This window comes from Giraffa tippelskirchi, chromosome 13, assembly GCF_054371585.1.
Source record: "Giraffa tippelskirchi isolate mGirTip1 chromosome 13, T2T-mGirTip1v1.2.pri, whole genome shotgun sequence".
Classification (NCBI taxonomy): domain Eukaryota; kingdom Metazoa; phylum Chordata; class Mammalia; order Artiodactyla; family Giraffidae; genus Giraffa; species Giraffa tippelskirchi.
The window spans coordinates 90,971,066-90,989,458 of NC_137287.1; the positions used below are offsets into that span (position 1 = coordinate 90,971,066).

Below are 18,393 nucleotides of genomic sequence, written 5' to 3' on the forward strand. Positions count from 1 at the left end.
AGTCATATAGAACATAGAGAAGAATTTAGTGGTTTTGATGGAAAGGCATCAACATGTGGGTACATATAAGCCTGTGCACATGTGACCTGGTATGTCTCTGGAGTTGGTGGGTACACTGAATCCAGAAGCTATTGCTTGTTTCCTTAACCTAAAGCTTCATTTTTTAAGTTCTACATGGAACTTGATTAGTAAAGAAGTGAGTAAACAGCTTTCTACGTTTTCCGTTTAATTCCAATCAGTGTTTCTTCTTTCTTTCATACCTTTAGAATGGGGAGTGCCTTACTATCCAGATTTGATCTGGTCTTTATCCTGTTAGACACTCCAAATGAAGATCATGATCATTTACTCTCTGAACATGTGATTGCAATAAGGGCTGGAAAGCAGAGAGCTGTTAGCAGTGCCACAGTAGCTCGTATGAATAGTCAGGATTCAAATACTTCTATACTTGAAGTGGTTTCTGATAAGCCACTATCAGAAAGACTAAAGGTAAGTTTCTTCTCTTTAATAATTTGGTTCAGTTTTGTTTGAAAGTCAGAGTTCAGTGTGTTGCTTGTTGTAGAGCAGTAGTATGTAAACTTTCTTAGCAAATACCTTTTATATTATAATACTAGAGTTTATATAAAGTTCAATTGAAATAATCTAAGTCAGCTAGACCAAGAGCTAGAACTGCAGAGTTTGGTTTATTTGGAGAATATAGTATTTATCTAAGTATTAGAATATTATATTTATCTAAACAAGTTGTTTTACCAGAAAGATTTCATGTCATATCCTTGTCATCTTGGGCCTTTTTATCATGTTTTAGGTGATTCCTGGAGAAACAATAGATCCAATTCCCCACCAGTTATTGAGAAAGTACATTGGCTACTCTCGGCAGTATGTCTATCCAAGGCTATCCACAGAAGCTGCTCAAATTCTTCAGGATTTTTACCTTGAGCTCCGGAAACAGAGCCAGCGTTTAAGTAGCTCACCAATCACTACTAGGCAGCTGGAATCTTTGATTCGTCTAACAGAGGTTCATTTATTTTAAGTTCTTGCTCTTTTGGCTTAAATGGGGTAGAGGGTTATAAGATTTCTCTTAAATTTTCTGTGTAATTATTTGCTCTTTTTCCTACTGGGTAACACTGGAAATGGGTAGATAAAAAAAATTTTTAAAGGTTGTCATGGAACTCAAAACCTATGGGATGCAGCAAAAGCAGTTCTAAGAGGGAAGTTTATAGCAATACAATCCTACCTCAAGAAACAAGAAAAACATCAAACAACCTAACTTCACACCTAAAACAACTGGAAAAAGAAGAACAAAAAAGCCCCCAAAATTAGTAGAAGGAAAGAAATCATAAAGATCAGAGCAGAAATAAATGAAAAAGAAATGAAAGAAACAATAGTAAAGATTAATAAAACTAACAGCTAGTTCTTTGTGAAGATACACAGAATTGACAAGCCTTTAGTGAGACTCATCAAGAAAAAGAGAAGAATCAAATCAACAAAATTAGAAATGAAAAAGGGGAGGTTAGAACAGACAATGCAGAAATACAAAGGATTATAAGAGACTATTATGAACAACTATATGGCAATAAAATGGATAACCTGGAAGAAATGAACAGATTCTTAGAAAAGTTCAATCTTCCAAGACTGAACCAGGAAGAAATAGAAATTATGAACAACCCAATTACAAGCACTGAAAATTGAAACTGTGATCAAACATCTCCCAAAAAACAAAAGCCAAGGACGAGACGGCTTCACAGGAGAATTCTAGCAAACATTTAGAGAAGAGCTAATGCCTATAGGAATGGCACTGAATCTGTAGAGTGTGTTTGGTAATATAGTCATTTTCACAATATTGATTCTTCCTACCCAGGAACATGGAATACCTCTCCATCTGTTTATGGCATCTTTGATTTCTTTCATTAGTGTCTTATAATTTTCTGTGTACAGTTCTTTTTCTCCTTAGGTAAGTTCATTCCTAGATATTTAATTCTTTTTGTTGCAATGGTAAATGGGGTTGATTCCTTAATTGCTGTTTCTGATTTTTCATTGTTAGCATATAGAAATGCAATTCTTTAAAAATTCTTGAAAAAAAATGCAGAGGAAGGAAGACTTCCAAACTCATTCTACAAGGCCACCATCACCCTGATACCAAAACCGGACAAAGACAACACAAAAAAAAGAAAACTACAGGCCAATATCACTGATGAACATAGACGCAAAAATACTCAACAAAATTTTAGCAAACAGAATTCAGCAACACATCAAAACTTATACACCACAATCAAGCTCAGTTTATTCCTGGGATGCAAAGATTCTTCAATATATGCAAATCAATCAGTGTGATACACCATATTAAGAAATTGAAAGATAAAAACCATATGATCGTCTCAATAGATGCAGAAAAAGCCTTTGACAAAACTCAGCACTCATTTATGATTAAAACTCTTCAAAAAATGGGCATAGAAGGAATGAACCTACCTCAACATAGTAAAGGCCATACATGATAAGCTTACAGCAAACATTATTCTCAATGGTGAAAAACTGAAAGGTTTTACCCCTAAGATGAGGAACAAGAAAAGGGTGTCCACTTTCACCACTGTTATTCAACATAGTTCTGGAAGTCCTAGCTACAGCAATCAGAGAAGAAAAAGAAATAAAAGGAATCCAGATCAGAAAAGAAGAAGTAAAGCCCTCACTGTTTGCAGATGACATGACACTGTACATAGAAAACCCTAAAGATAGTATCAGAAAATTACTAGAGCTAATCAGTGAATTTAGCAAAGTTATAGGATACAAAATCAATACACAGAAATCACTTTCATTTCTATATACTAACAATGAAAAATCAGAAAGAGCAATTAAGGAATCAATCCCATTTACCATTGCAACAAAAAGAATTAAATATCTAGGAATGAACTTACCTAAGGAGACAAAGAACTGTACACAGAAAATTATAAGACACTAATGAAAGAAATCAAAGATGCCATAAACAGATGGAGAGGTATTCCATGTTCCTGGGTAGGAAGAATCAATATTTTGAAAATGACTATATTACCAAACACACTCTACAGATTCAGTGCCATCCCTATCAAATTACCAATGGCATTTTTCACAGAACTAGAACAAAAAAATTTCACAATTCATATGGAAACACAAAAGACCCCTAATAGCCAGGGCAGTCTTGAGAAAGAAGAATAGAGCTGGAAGACTCAACCTTCCTGACTTCAGATTAAACTACAAAGCTATAATATTGTACTGACACAAAAACAGAAATATAGACCAATGGAACAAGATAGAAAGCCCAGAAATAAACCCATGCACCTATGGGTACCTTATTTTTGACAATGGAGGCAAGAATGTACAATGGGGCAAAGACAGCCTCTTCAGTAAATGATGCTGGGAAAACTGGACAGTTACATGTAAAAGAATGAAATTAAAACACTTCCTAACACCATACACAAAGATAAACTCAAAATGGATTAAAGACCTAAATGTAAGACCAGAAACTATAAAACTCTTAGAAGAAAACATAGAACACTTGACATAAAGCAAGATCCTCATGACCCACCTCCAAGAATAATGGAAATAAAAACAACAGTAACCAAGTAGGACCTGATTAAACTTAAAAGCTTTTGCACAGCAAAGGAAACTATAAGCAGGGTGAAAAGACAAGCCTCAGAATGGGAGAAAATAATAGCAAGTGAAACAACTGACAAAGGATTAATTTCCAAAATATACAAGCAGCTCATACAACTCAATACTAGAAAAACAAACAACCCAATCAAAAAGTGGGAAAAAGACCTAAACAGACATTTCTCCAAAGAAGACATACAGATGGCTAACAAACACATGAAAAGATGCTCAACATCACTCATTATTAGAGAAATGCAAATCAAAACTACAGTGTGATGTCACCTCACACTGGTCAGAATGGCCATCATCAAAAAGTGTACAAACAATAAATGCTGGAGAGGGTGTGGAGAAAAACGAATGCTCTTGCACTGTTGGTAGGAATGTAAATTGATACAGCCACTATGGAAGATGCGAGATTCCTTAAAGAACTAGGGATAAAACCACCATATGACCCAGCAATCCCACTCCTAGGCATATACCCTGAGGAAACCAAAATTGAAAAATACACATGTATCCCACTATTCATTGCAGCACTATTTATACAATAGCTAGAACATGGAAACAACCTAGATGTCCACCAGCAGATGAACGGATAAAGAAGTTGTGGTACACATACACAATGGAATGTTACTGAGCCATAAAAAGGAACACATTTGAGTCAGTTCTAATCAGGTGGATGAACCTAGAACCTGTTATATACAGTGAAGTAGGTCAGAAAGAAAAGGATAAATATTGTATTCTAAACTGGGAAATTCTGCAAGAGATGGAAATAACAGACCTGCCTGACCTGCCTTTTGAGAAATCTGTATGCAGGTCAGGAAGCAACAGTAAGAACTGGACATGGAACAGACTGGTTCCAAATAGGAAAATGAGTATGTCAAGGCTGTATATTGTCACCCTGCTTATTTAATTTGTATACAGAGTACATCATGAGAAATGCTGGGCTGGATAAAGAACAAGCTGGAGTCAAGATTGCTGGGAGAAATATCAATAACCTCAGATAGGCAGATGACACCACCCTTATGGCAGAAAGTGAAGAACTAAAGAGCCTCTTGATGAAAGTGAAAGAGGAGAGTGAAAGAGTTGGCTTAAAACTCAACATTCAGAAAACTAAGATCATGGCATCAGTCCCATCACTTCATGGCAAATAGATGGGGAAACAGTGGCTGACTTTATTTTGGGGGGCTCCAAAATCACTGTAGATGGTGACTGCAACCATGAAATTAAAAGACGCTTACTCTTGGAAAGAAAATTATGACCAACCTAGACAGCATATCAAAAAGCAGAGACATTACTTTGCCAACAGAGGTCCGTCTAATCAAGGCTATAGTCTTTCCATTAGTCATGTATGGATGTGAGAGTTGGACTATACAGAAAGCTGGGCACTGAAGAATTGATGCTTTTGAACTGTGGTGTTGGAGAAGACTCTTGAGAGTCCCTTGCACTGCAAGGAGATCCACCAGTCCATCCTAAAGGAGATCAATCCTGAGTGTTCATTGGAAGGACTGATTTTGAAGCTGAAACTCCAATACTTTGGCCACCTGATGCGAAGAGCTGACTCATTTGAAAAGACCCTGATGCTGGGAAAGATTGAATGCAGGAGAAAGATTGAAGGCAGAGGATGAGATGGTTGATGGCATCTCCGACTCAATGGATGAGTTTGGGTAAACTCCAGGAGTTGGTGATGGACAGGGTGGCCTGGCATGCTGTGGTCCATGGGGTTGCAAAGAGTTGGACACAACTGAGTGACTGAACTGAAATGAACTGAACTGAACACATATATATGGAGTCTAGAAAAATAGTACTAACGAGTTTATTACAGTGCAGCAGTGGAAAAACAGACATAGAAAATAGACTTATGGACATGAGGAGAGGGGAGGAGGGGGTGAGATGAATGGAAAGAGTAACATGGAAACTTACCATATGTAAAATAGATAACCAACGGGAGTTTGCTATATGGCTTGGGAAACTCAAACATGGGCTTTGTATCAACCTAGAGGGGTGGGATGGGGAGGGAGATGGGAGGGAGTTTCAGAAGGGAGGGGATATATGTACACCTATGGCTGATTCATGTTGAGGTTTGACAGAAAACAACAAAATTCCAGAAAGCAATTATCCTTCAGTTCAGTTCAGTTGCTCAGTTGTGTTTGACTTTTTGTGACCTGATGGACTGCAGCACACCAGGCCTCCCTGTCCATCACCACCTCCCAGAGTTTACTCAAACTCATGCCCATTGAGTCAGTGATGCCATTCAACCATCTCATCCTCTGTCATCTCCTTCTCCTCCCACCTTCAATCTTTCCCAGCATCAGAGTCTTTTCAAATGACTCAGCTCTTGGCATGTGGTGGCCAAAGTATTGGAGTTTCAGCTTCAACATCAGTCCTTCCAATGAATACTCAGGACCGATTTCCTTTAGGATGGACTTGTTGGATCTCCTTGCAGTCCAAGGGACTCTCAAGAGTCTTCTCCAACACCACAGTTCAAAAGCATCAGTTCTTTGGTGCTCAGCTTTCTTTATAGTCCAACTCTCACATCCATATGTGACTACTGGAAAAACCATAGCATTGATTAGATGGACCTTTGTTGGCAAAGTAATGTCTCTGCTTTTTTGAATTATCCTTCAATAAAATATAAATAAAATAAAGGTTGTCATGGGACTTCCCTGGTAGTCCAGTGGTTAAAACTCCCTGCTCCCAATGCAGGGGGCACTGGTTTGATCCCTAGTTGGGGAACTAAGATCCTGCATGCCCCAAGGCAAGGTCTAAAAAGAAGGTTGTGGTACATTTAACATATCAAGCAATGTTTAGACACTTTTTAAGAGCAGGACCAGTTACATGCCATGTAGTGGGTTTTTTTTTTTGTTTTGTTTTTCCTTTAATGACACTTAGGGAACTCTTGAAGTTTGAAGATTGCTTAGGTTAAATAAGAATTTAGGTATTCAAAAATGAGCATATGGTAAGATGGAATGTGTCAAATATCTTAGCAGTATTTGATTTGATACATGACAGGTCTGTAAGTGCCTATTTTTCTAACAGCATTATATCTCTTCACAAGTATAGAATGCTAAGAGAACTCTGGCAGTTAAAATTAGCTGGGTTAGAGTTTGAGCTTTTTGCTTCTAAAATCTGATGAACTCATCTTTGTTGTTTTAACAAATTAATAGTTGGGCATAATTTCCTGAAAGTAAAAGGCATAATCAAATCTTCTGGAATGAACATTCAGAAAGATGTTAGTAGATAAAAATAGATTTTAAAATGAGAGATAATTGTCATATTCAAGATTTTGATAATATTTTAAAATTCTGACTTTGTATATTGTAGTCTCTCCTGACAAAAGTTTTTGTGTAAAATGAGTAAATGAAATAAGCTTAGATATACTCTACCTGCTCAATGTTAAATGTATTTATCTTTTGTTACCTGAAGATGGTTGTTTTCTTTTAAAGGCACGAGCAAGGTTGGAATTGAGAGAGGAAGCAACTAAAGAAGATGCTGAGGACATAGTTGAAATTATGAAATACAGGTAAGAATACATTTTAAGTGCTGCTTTAAATGAAATAAAACATTCATGAAATGAAATAAAATGGTCGTCATTCTGTCTCAATTTATATATTTAATTAGGCCAAGCAAAATTATTTTTAGTTAACGCATTTGATCACTTATTTTCCTCAGGACAAATTATACTTTCCTGGCTTAAAATGTTCCTGTGTAAATAATCTTTACATGTTAAAAAAAAATGTTTTTTGTATGGGTAATTTTAAAATTGGGTCATTTTTTAATATTTATTTGGCTTCCTTGGGTCTTAGTTGCCGCATGCAGGATATTTGTTGCAGCCCACAGACTCTCTACAGGCTTGGTTACCCTGAGGCATGTGGGATATCAGTTCCCAGACTGGTTATTGAACCCGCATCCCCTGCATTGCAGAGCGGATTCTTAAGCACTGGACCACCAGGGAAGTCCCTGAATGATTATTGATACATTCACATAGTTCTAAAATCAATTAAAAAAAAACACATACTTTGAGAAGGCTTGCCCCATCCTATTTACCGTCCACCCTTCCTCTTTACCAGGACACTCATTTCTTTCTTATAAATAGCATATGACTTACACTGTTGTTCCGTACTTTATATATCAAAATGATTATCACACTGCACATGTCCATCACCGCACAGTTATAGTTTATTTTTTCTTGTGATTAGAACTTTAAAGATCTCCTCTCTAGCAACTTTCAAATATACAATACAGTATTACTAACTAGTCACCATACTTACATTACTTAAAATTTATAACTGGAAGCTTGTACCTTTGAACCTCCTTCACCCATTTTACCCACCCCCCCCACCCCCCCAGCCTCTACCAACTGCCTATCCATTCTCTTATATCTTTTATCTAGGGATCTTTCCTTATTAGGACATAGAAAGTTTTTTTTACAGCTACATAGTATTCTATTGTTTAGATATACTGTGATATACCATATCACGGTTTATTTAATCAGTCTCTCATTGCTAGACACATGAATATTTTCCATTCTTTTGCTATTGCCAGTAGTGCTACAATGAGTAATCTCTATGAGATACTTCATGTGTGGTAAGTGTATTCTAAGAAATGATATTTCTGGGTTCAAGGATCAATAAATGCATTAGGATTTGACAAATATTGCTAATATGTGACCTTTGCATTTTATATCATTTGGTACATCATAGTTCTTAGGAGACAGAAAAAAAATTTGTATTTTAACTGATAATATATGACTACCTTAGACATGTGGTTTTTAAAAAAATCAATTAACCTAGAACACATCAAATGGTAAACTGCTTGTGGTCATGGATGCCTTTGTTTTTTGCTTCTTGTGTTTTTTGGTTTCCTATTATGCACATGTTAACTTTTAAGAAGTGGCATATGAGAAAACATCTTATTATGATTATTTTAGATAGGCGTTTCAGTTAAAAAAAATTTTTTTACTAGGTTTACACATTCATGTACCTCAAAATTCCAAAGTTCAAACAGTATTTGATGGTAAAAGTTTCTTTCATATACTGTTAACTAGCTACCTACTTCTTCCTCTTCCCTAGTGACAACAAATCAATTTTTGTGTGATTTCAGATATAAAATATACATTACAACTCCATATCTGTATATTCTTTTTCCCCTTTTATAGACAAAAGGTAGCATACACATTCTATAACTCAGTTTTTTCACTAAGAAAATGATCTTGAAATTATTCCATGTCACTGCCTAACGAGTGTCTTTTTATTTTTCACAACTGCAGTGTTTCATTGTGTGGATTTATCATAATTTAGAAATTAGTTCTTTTTAATATGTTAAAATATAAATCTGTTAGGAATCTGAGGCTCCAAAAATACTAATTTAAAGACGAAATTATTTTGTTAAGTAATTTTTTTTCCCTAAGAGCTACTGTTCTGGGCTTGCTTGGAGTCAGAACCAATTGTTTCTCTTTAGCTCTGAGTAAAAGTGGTACAGCATTGCTGCCAGAATGTGGGCTTTAAAATCTGACAGGGAAGGATGCTATGGATGGACAGGGAAGCCTGGCATGCCGCAGTCCATGGGGTCGCAAAGAGTCAGACGTGACTAAGCGACTGAACTGAACTGGAGCTGCCATGGCAAGTTACACTCTGCTTTTCAGTCTCCTTTTGTGTAGAACTCAGCACAAAGGATTGTGCTCTGAGATACCATGCACTAAGGCTAAATAAAGTGATAGATGTGATTCTGACACATTAGTGGACACTCAGTAAACACTATCAATATTGCCAGCTTTGATGATATGATGATGAAACTGTGCAGATAACCTTTACTGTGACTCATTGCATACATTGAAGGTTTCAAAAACTGGCAGATCCCATGTCACAGATCAGAAGTTTCCAAAATTGCCCCTTTCAAAGAATTTATTGGTTCTGACCTTTAGAGCTCTCCATATACATTGTCCAGTAGCTCTGAGCTTCAGATCCTTTTCTACCTGTCTTTATAGGGAGAGATTTACCTAGTTGTTTCTTCATCACCAGGCTGGCACTGACTTGTCCCCAGAGGACACCCTGTTCCCTCTACTGCCTCTGGAAGCATGCTGTGTGGGTAGAAGGGCACCCATGCTATTTCCCAAAGGTCTAAGCATTAAGTTGCAACTTGTTTCTTGCCCTTTTAGGTAATCTGTGCAAGAAGCAGAACTTTTCTTCTTAAATCAACATGTCAGAATTTGTCAGCAACCGTGAGGTTACACTTAACAGTTTTTAAAGCTTTAAAGACTCTTGAATTGATAGCTCTTAATTTTTTATTGCTAGCACAAGAGCAGCTGTCTCATAATGAGTAAAATTACTAACAATTAATGACTACCAATCCTTTCAACCAGGACCCAGGGAAAGGAGCAGTGATCCCCACAAGAGACTGAGCCAGATCTGCCTCTGAGTGTCTGAGGGTCTCTGTGGAGGCATGGGTGAACAGTGGCCTGCCATGGGGACAGGGGCACTGGCAGCAGTAGTCCTGGGAAGCGTGATATGTGTCATAAGTCCTCTTGGAGGAGGTAGTTGCCATTAGCCCCACCATACAACCTCTAGGTGGGTGATCAACAAACTGGAGAACAGTTATACTGAAGAACTCACACTGTTGTGAAAGTTCTAGGCTCCACAACAGACTTCCCAACCTGAGGATACAGCAAAGGTACTCAGAATCCGCAGGGAATCTGACTTTGAAGTTCAGCGGGCTTTGATTACAGAACTTCCACAGGACTGGAGAAACAGAGACTCTTGCAGGGCACAAACAAAATTTTGTGCACACCAGGTTCCAGGAGAAAGGAGCAGGGACCCCGCAAGAAACTGAGGCAGACTTGCCTGTGAGTGTTTGGGAATCTCTGGCAGAGGTGTGGGTTGACAGTGGCCTGCTGCAGGGTCAGGGACACTGGCAGCAGCAGTTCTGGGAGGTGCAGCATGCTGGCATAAATCCTTTTGGAGGAGTTCTGCCATTACCCCTACCATAGTTTGGCCTGAGGCCAAACTACAGGGAGGGAGCACAGTCCCACCCATCAGCAGAAAACTGCATTAAAGATTTTACTGAGCATGGCCATGCCCACCAGAAGAAGACCCAGTTTTCCCCACAGTCAGCCCCTCTTATCAGGAAGCTTGCACAGGCCTCTTATGCTCATTCATTAGAAGGCAGACAGAATGAACACCACAGTCACAGAAAAATTACCAAAATGGTCACATGGATCACAGCTTTGTGTAAGTCAGTGAAACTATGAGCCATGCCGTGTAGGGACACCCAAGGTGGATGGGTCATAGTGGAAACTTCTGACAAAACTTGGTCCACCAGAGAAAGGAATGACAAACCACTTCAGCATTCTTGCCTTGAGAACCCCATGAACATCATGAAAAGGCAAAAAGATATGATACAGAAAGATGAATCCCCCAGGTCATTCTGTGCATGCAAGTCGCTTCAATCCTGTTAGACTCTTTGCAACCCTATATACTGTAGCCCAACAGGCACCTCTGTCCATGGGATTCTCCATGCAAGAATACTGGAGTGGGTTGCCATTTCCTGCTGCAGGGGATTTTCCTGACCCAGGGATCGAACCCATGTCTCATGTCACCTGCACTGGCAGGTGGGTTCTTTGCCAGTAGCATGACCTGGGAAGCCCAGGTGGTTAGGTGTCCAATATGCTACTAGAGAATAGTGGAAAAATAGCTCCAGAAGGAATGAAGAGGCTGAGCCAAAGCGGAAATGATGCCCAGTTGTGGATGTGTTTGGTGGTGAAAGTAAAGTCCAGGGCTGTAAAGAACAGTATTGCATAGGAACCTGGAATGTTAGGTCATGATCAAGATAAATTGAAAGTGGTCAAACAGGAGATGGCAAGAATGAATATCAACATCTTAGGAATTGGTGAACTAAAAAGGATGGGAATGGGCGAATTTAATTCAGATGACCATTATATCTACTACTGTGGGCAAGCATCCCTTAGAAGAAATGGAGTAGCCCTCACAGTCAAAAAAAAGAATCTGAAATGCAGTACTTGGGGGTCCAGTCTCAAAAACAACAGAATGATCTCGGTTCTTTTCCAAGGCAAACCATTCAACATCACAGTAATCCAAGTCTATGCCCCCAACAATTAATGCCAAAGAAGTTGAACGGTTCTATGAAGACCTAGAACGAATACCAAAAAAAGGATGTCCTTTTCATCATAGGGAGTTAGAATGCAAAAGTAGGAAGTCAATAGATACGTGGATAACAGGCAAGTTTGGCCTTGGAGTACAAAATGAAGCAGGGCAAAGACTAACGAGTTTTGCCAAGAGAATGCGCTGCACTGGGCATAGCAAACACCCTCTTGCAACAACACAAGAGACCATTCTACACGTGGCTATCACCAGATGGTCAATAGTGAAATCTGATTGATTATATTCTTTGCAGCCAAAGATGGAGAAGCTCTATACAGTCAGCAAAAACAAGACGTGGAGCTGACTGTGGCTCAGATCATGAACTCCTTATTGCCAAATTCAGACTTAAATTGAAGAAAATAGGGAAAAACACTAGACCGTTCAAGTATAACCTAAATCAAATCCCTTATGATTGTAAGTGGAAGTGAGAAATAGATTCAGGGGATTAGATTTGACAGAGTTCCTGAAGAACTATGGACGGAGGTTCATAACTGTACAGGAGGCAGTGATCAAAACCATCCCCAAGAAGAAAAATTGCAAAAAAGGCAAAATGGTTGTCTGAGGAAGCCTTACAAATAGCTGAGAAACGAAGAGAAGTGAAAGGCAAAGGAGAAAAGGAAAGATATATCCATCTGAATGCAGAGTTCCAAAGAATACCAAGGAGAGATAAGAAAGCCTTCCTCAGTAATCAGTGCAAAGAAATAGAGGAAAACAAAAGAATGGGAAAGACTAGAGATCTCTTCAAGAAAATCAGAGATGCCAAGGGAACATTTCATGCAAAGATGGGCACAATAAAGGACAGAAATGGTAGGGACCTAACAGAAGCAGAAGATACTCAGAAGAGGCGGCAAGAATACACAGAAAACTAGACAAAAAAGATCTTAATGGCCCAGATAACCAAGACGGTGTGATCACTCACCTAGAGCTAGACATCCTGGAGTGCAAAGTCAAGTGAGCCTTAGGAAGCATCACTACGAACAAAGCTAGTGGAGATGATGGAATTCCAGCTGAGCTATTTCAAATCCTGAAAGATGATGTTGTGAAAGTGCTGCACTCAATATGCCAGCAAATATGGAAAACTCAGCAGTGGCCACAGGACTGAGTGACTAAACAACAAAAAACCCTTTCAACCAGTTGCTAACTTTTACCCTCTTTATCTTAATATCTTACTGGTTGAGCATCACACAGTGCTTGAACTATCAATTTTCTCTTTTACATGCCTCAGTACTAGGGTTTAAAGGGTCTTGTGGTAAAAATTACCAAACTTGCTTCTTTGTGCTGGAGAACCTCCAGTTTCTATTTATAAGCAACCTTATAAATACTAGAATTACTAGACTTTCTCATACAACATGTTGCCAGGACTCACTATAGTGAGCAGCATATGAAGTAAAGGAATGGCCACAAAAACCAACTACCTGCCTGACTTCTAGTGGGATGAGACCAATAGGAAACTGAGAATATGACCTAACAGAGATCCAAAGTAAGTCACTGAAACCAACCAAAATTCTAGAAATCTTGTATTTTAAACTTTTTTTGTAATTAAAAACAGGGACCAACAATAGAGACTTCTTGTTTAATGACAGGAAGCTGTTTCTTTGGAGAAGGCAATGGCAACCCACTCCAGTACTCTTGCCTGGAAAATTCCGTGGATGGAGGAGCCTGGTAGGCTGCACTCCATGGGGTCGCAAAAGAGTTGGACACGGCTTAGTGATTAAACAACAACAAATAATATGGTAAAGTAGTTAATTATAAAAAATTGTGCTATATTTCTAGGGAATATACATACTCATCTAATTGTTTTATTAGTTACTACAGTCTTACTTGGATGACACACTCCTGTATGTACAGCTTATTGTCTTTCATGTGGGCTCTTATCTATTAAGGGAACAAAATGAAGCTGTATTTTTAATAACCCTTTAAACTCATTCCTATGAGCTCCTTAAGGGCAGGAATTGCACCTGTTTTGTTCCACCATGAGAAGCCTACTGTCTAGTGACCAATTTGTATTTGATTAATTAACTCATTAAATAACATCTTTGCCTCTGAGCCTGGCTGTGAGATTATATATAAACCGAGAATTAAGGCAGGCAGTCAGCAACAGGGCTGGACTAGAGAGGATGGCTAATCTCTAACTGGTACTTCAGACTTCTGGCTAAAATTCACTATGAATTATGTATTTCTTTCCCTGATGATACTGTGAAAATAAGAAGAAAGCAGCAAGAGCTGGAGAAATAGGTGTATCCTTCAGTATCTAACCATCATTACTGCAACTCAGCAGAACCTTTCTACTTCATTCCCAGAGTATTTTGCAACACATTTTATTTGCCAGATGTCGCCCTAGGAGCTGGGAAGACATCTTTACCAAGGAAAGCCTAAATTTAGTATGTTTAGAATTTCTTTTCATGAATCAAAGAGAATGTTCCAAGTATTTATATTGTAGCCTGTCAACTTTGTATTTTTATGCAAAAATACATTTGTAGTTCTCTTTCTAAATATAGGGAGTTTCTTAAAAAGTGGTAACTATGTCCAAAATATTTTTATCCCCAAACAGTCCATACATAGTTAATTCACAATCACCATTCAGTAAATACACGTTTAAATCTTTGTTACCTGAGCCTCAGGGCTACTTCCACATTTTTCTTTTTATAACTTGGACAAAAATTTCTATAGCTGAAACATATTGGGTAACTGTTTTTCTTTCCTTCCATAGCATGTTAGGAACTTACTCTGATGAATTTGGGAACCTAGATTTTGAACGATCCCAGCATGGTTCTGGAATGAGCAACAGGTCAGCAGCAAAAAGATTTATTTCTGCTCTCAACAATATTGCTGAAAGAACTTACAATAATTTATTTCAGTTTCATCAACTTCAACAGATTGCCAAAGAGTTAAACATTCAGGTATGATAAAACAAATAATTAGTAAATCTTTTTATAATAATTTCAGGAGGGCTTTATTAATATAGAAGAACTTTTAAATGGCAAAAGATTTAGACTAAAATCATGGAATAGGCTGTTGTGGAGTATTTAAAAAACATGCTTGTTTTATTTAAGACATAAAATTAGTTGCTCAGAGCTTTAAAAAAGCAGTTTTTATCTAAAATTCAAACTTCTTTTCAAAAGAGTTTTCAACATCTTGATAGGAGAAACATCATAGCAAATTTCCATGTTATTCTGACAGTCTCTGTGGGCAAGTCATCTTACACATCATTGAACTTCAGTTTTCTCATTCGTTAAATGGACGTGATTCCACTTGCTCTAACTACTTAAAAGTCTTAGTGAAAATGGGTATAATAGCACTTTAAACATGAAAAACAGTTTATATGGAAAATTGCTCATTCAATTTCAAAAGTTAGTCTAATTTTTGTTTTGAAGCTAAGCTAAAACAAATATAAAAGATTCTGTGCATACTGGAGTTATTTTTGATTAGCTAGATGTTATAGAATCCAAGGTTCGTATGTAGGCAGCTTTCTCTGTAAGAAGTACAAACGATTTTATTTGCCCAAAAAACTTGACAATTGTATATTACTGTTTGAGAGATTAATTTTAAAAATCACATTTTTTGCATGTTATTTAACAGGCTCTTTTATCATTTTCTACTAGGTTGCTGATTTTGAAAATTTTATTGGATCACTAAATGACCAAGGTTATCTCTTGAAAAAAGGCCCAAAGGTTTACCAACTTCAAACTATGTAAAAGGACTACCAAACCAGGCTGTCCTGGGTTTGTTATGAAGAATACACAAAAAAAACTGTTCTCTGAAAATGACATCCCAAATGTAATAGGAAAAGAGAGTTGAACTAATTTAAGAAGTGATAAAATCACGTGTTAATCTTTTACTTCTCCAGAAGACTAAAAATATTTTACATTTTATCTAAATGATATGATTAGAAGTTATTTATAGTTTTTTTTTAACCTTTCTTTTATTCTTATAAATATTTCATGGTTGTGCATATCAAATGTCCATCTAGGTAGACAGTCACAAGGTTACATTTAAATGTTTAAATAGTTCTGACACACAAAATTGAGCATCTTTTAGAAATAAATTGAAGCCAACTTTAAATTCCCCCAAATTGTGAAAATATATTTATATTGACTTTTTAAAATTTAATTTTTTTTCTTTATTCATTAGCTGTGCCATGCAGCTCACAGGATCTTAGTTTGCTGACCAGGGATTGAACCTGGACCCTTGGCAGTGAAAGCATGGAGTCCTAACTATTTGGACTGCCAGGGAATTCCCTTAGCTTTATTTACTGACTTTGATTTATAACATGATACAAGCTTCATGTGTAATTAGATTTCTGTATATACTATTTCCTGGTCACCTAAAGTCTAGTGTCCACCCATATATTGACATATTAAGCTTAACATCGTAGCTAATAAAGAAAATTTAAATAGCTGTGCAAGACTGTAGCAGCCTCTGTTCAACTCTTCCACATGCCCTAATTTTCTGTTAAGTCTCAACTGTTCTCCCATTTACCTCCATTTTTCTAAAGGACATGCTACTAATGCTAATTCTTTTTTTTTTCTTAAAGTATACTTGATTTATAATACTGGTTAGTTCCAGGTATACAGCAAAGTGATTTGGTTATGCATATATGTGTATATTATATTCTTTTTTCCTCTTCTTTTCCATTATAGTGTATTAAACTGAATATAGTTCCCTATGCTATACAGTAAATTCTTGTTATCTATCTATAGTAATGGTCATTCTTGAGTTTTCAGTTTCAAAAATTATACTGACTTTTTACCTACCTCAGAATATAAGAGTGTAGTTCTTTTAAACCCTTCTACGTATATACATATATATATATACACTTCCCCATTTCTTTCCAGTTAAGTTATATATCATAAATTTTAGTTAAATCTAGTGAAAAGGCTGGCTTAAAACTCAACATTCAAAAAACTAAGATCATGGCATCTTGTCCTATCACTTCATGGCAAATAGATGGGGAAACAATGGAAACAGTGACAGACTTTATTTTCTTGGGCTCCAAAATCACTACAGATGGTGACTGGAGCCATGATATTAAAAGACGCTTGCTCCTTGAAAGAAAAGCTGTGACCAACCTAGACAGCATATTAAAAAGCATTGACATTACTTTGCCAACAAAGGTCCATCTAGTCAAAGCTGTAGTTTTTCCAGTAGTCATGTATGGATGTGAGAGTTGGACTATGAAGAAAGCTGAGTGCCGAAGAATTGATGCTTTTGAACTGTGGTGTTGGAAAAGACTCTTGAGAATCCTTGGACTACAAGGAGATCAAACCAGTGATTTCCTAAAGGAAATCAACACTGAATAGTCATTGGAAGGACTGATGCTGAAGCTGAAGCTCCAATACTTTGGCCACCTGCTGTGAAGAACTGACTCATTGGAAAAGACCTTGATGCTGGGAAAGATTGAAAGCAGGAGAAGGGGACAACAGAGGATGAGATGGTTAGATGGCATCACCAACTTGATGGAAATGAGTTTGAGCAAGCTCCAGGAGCTGGTGATGGACAGGGAGGCCTGGTGTGCTACAGTCCATAGGGTCGCAAAGAGTTGGACACAACTGAGTGACTGAACTGAAAATAGTCTTAATGTCACTGTGTCTATTGAATATTTTTCACCTCCTTCCTTGTATAATTTTTTCCCCTTAAAATTAATAGTTTTTCAACTACTACCACTAATTTGAACCCAAGGCTCCACTACAAGTCTAAGTCTCCTCTTAGAATATGCAGATAAACCAAAAAACCTATTTTAACTGGAGACCTCTCCTGGAATTCTCTGGCCCTTTCCAATCTGAACTACACATCTGTCTGGGACTTTTCATTTTCTCTCCCATTTCCTGGCTCCTGTGTCTTTCTCTTTCTCATTTTACTCCCTCATTTTGGTGGAATCCATTTCCTAGTAGCTTCCTGAGGAAGAGTTTATAAGATACATTCTACCCTATTCCTGGACTGACAGTTTGGGCATAGAATTTTAGCTTCGAAATCATCTCCACTCAGAATTTTAGATATTGCACTATTGCTTTTACTTTTCAGTGTTGCTGTTTGGAAATCCAAAGCCATTTTTATTTCTGGCATGTGACCTTTATTTTCTCTTGACAAGCTATTTGTATCCTCCCTTTTGCCATGGTGTTCTGACATTTTTTATAGTGTTTAGTAACTATCCTGCTAGTTTCTCATGCCAAAAATGTTAAAGTTATCTTAATTTTCTCTTATCCCCTAATCAGTCTATCAACAAATCCTCTTAGCACTATCTTTAGAACATCTGAAACCTGATTACTTTTCATTACTTCCAGTTCCATATTCTAGCTCAATTAATCATCTTTTCTCTAGCTTCACAAGGACAAAGACTTTGCTTTATTCACCACTATGGCCCTAGTATGTAAAACAAGATTTTGACTACATACCCCTGTGAGGTAAACACACATAAAGTGGGTTCAGTTCAGTTCAGTCGCTCAGTCGTGTCTGACTCTGCAACGCCATGGACTGCATCATGCCAGGTTTCCCTGTCCATCACCAACTCCCAAAGCTTGCTCAAACTCATGTCCATTGAGTCAGTGATGCCATCCAACCATCTCATCTTCTGTTGTCCCCTTCTCCTCCTGCCTTCAATCTTTCCCATCATCAAGGTCTTTTC

The 18,393-nt window shown here is 37.5% G+C and overlaps 1 protein-coding gene across 5 annotated transcripts in view; it reads left to right on the forward strand.

Annotated features, from left to right (window-relative positions):
• MCM8 (minichromosome maintenance 8 homologous recombination repair factor) overlaps nucleotides 1-16,468 on the forward strand; it is a 49,700-nt gene extending 33,232 nt beyond the window's left edge. For 3 of the 5 annotated variants that reach the window (XM_081556424.1, XM_081556427.1, XM_081556425.1), the window contains 5 exons: nucleotides 267-486; nucleotides 803-1,012; nucleotides 7,062-7,138; nucleotides 14,482-14,671; nucleotides 15,374-16,468. In XM_081556424.1, the coding sequence (XP_081412550.1) occupies nucleotides 267-486; nucleotides 803-1,012; nucleotides 7,062-7,138; nucleotides 14,482-14,671; nucleotides 15,374-15,466 (790 nt within the window). In that variant the 3' untranslated portion in view covers nucleotides 15,467-16,468. Of the gene's footprint in view, nucleotides 1-266; nucleotides 487-802; nucleotides 1,034-7,041; nucleotides 7,139-14,481; nucleotides 14,693-15,350 lie in introns of all 5 variants that reach the window. The other 2 variants (XR_014072989.1, XM_081556426.1) reach the window with 2 other exon arrangements.
• The last annotated feature ends 1,925 nt before the right edge of the window (nucleotides 16,469-18,393 follow it).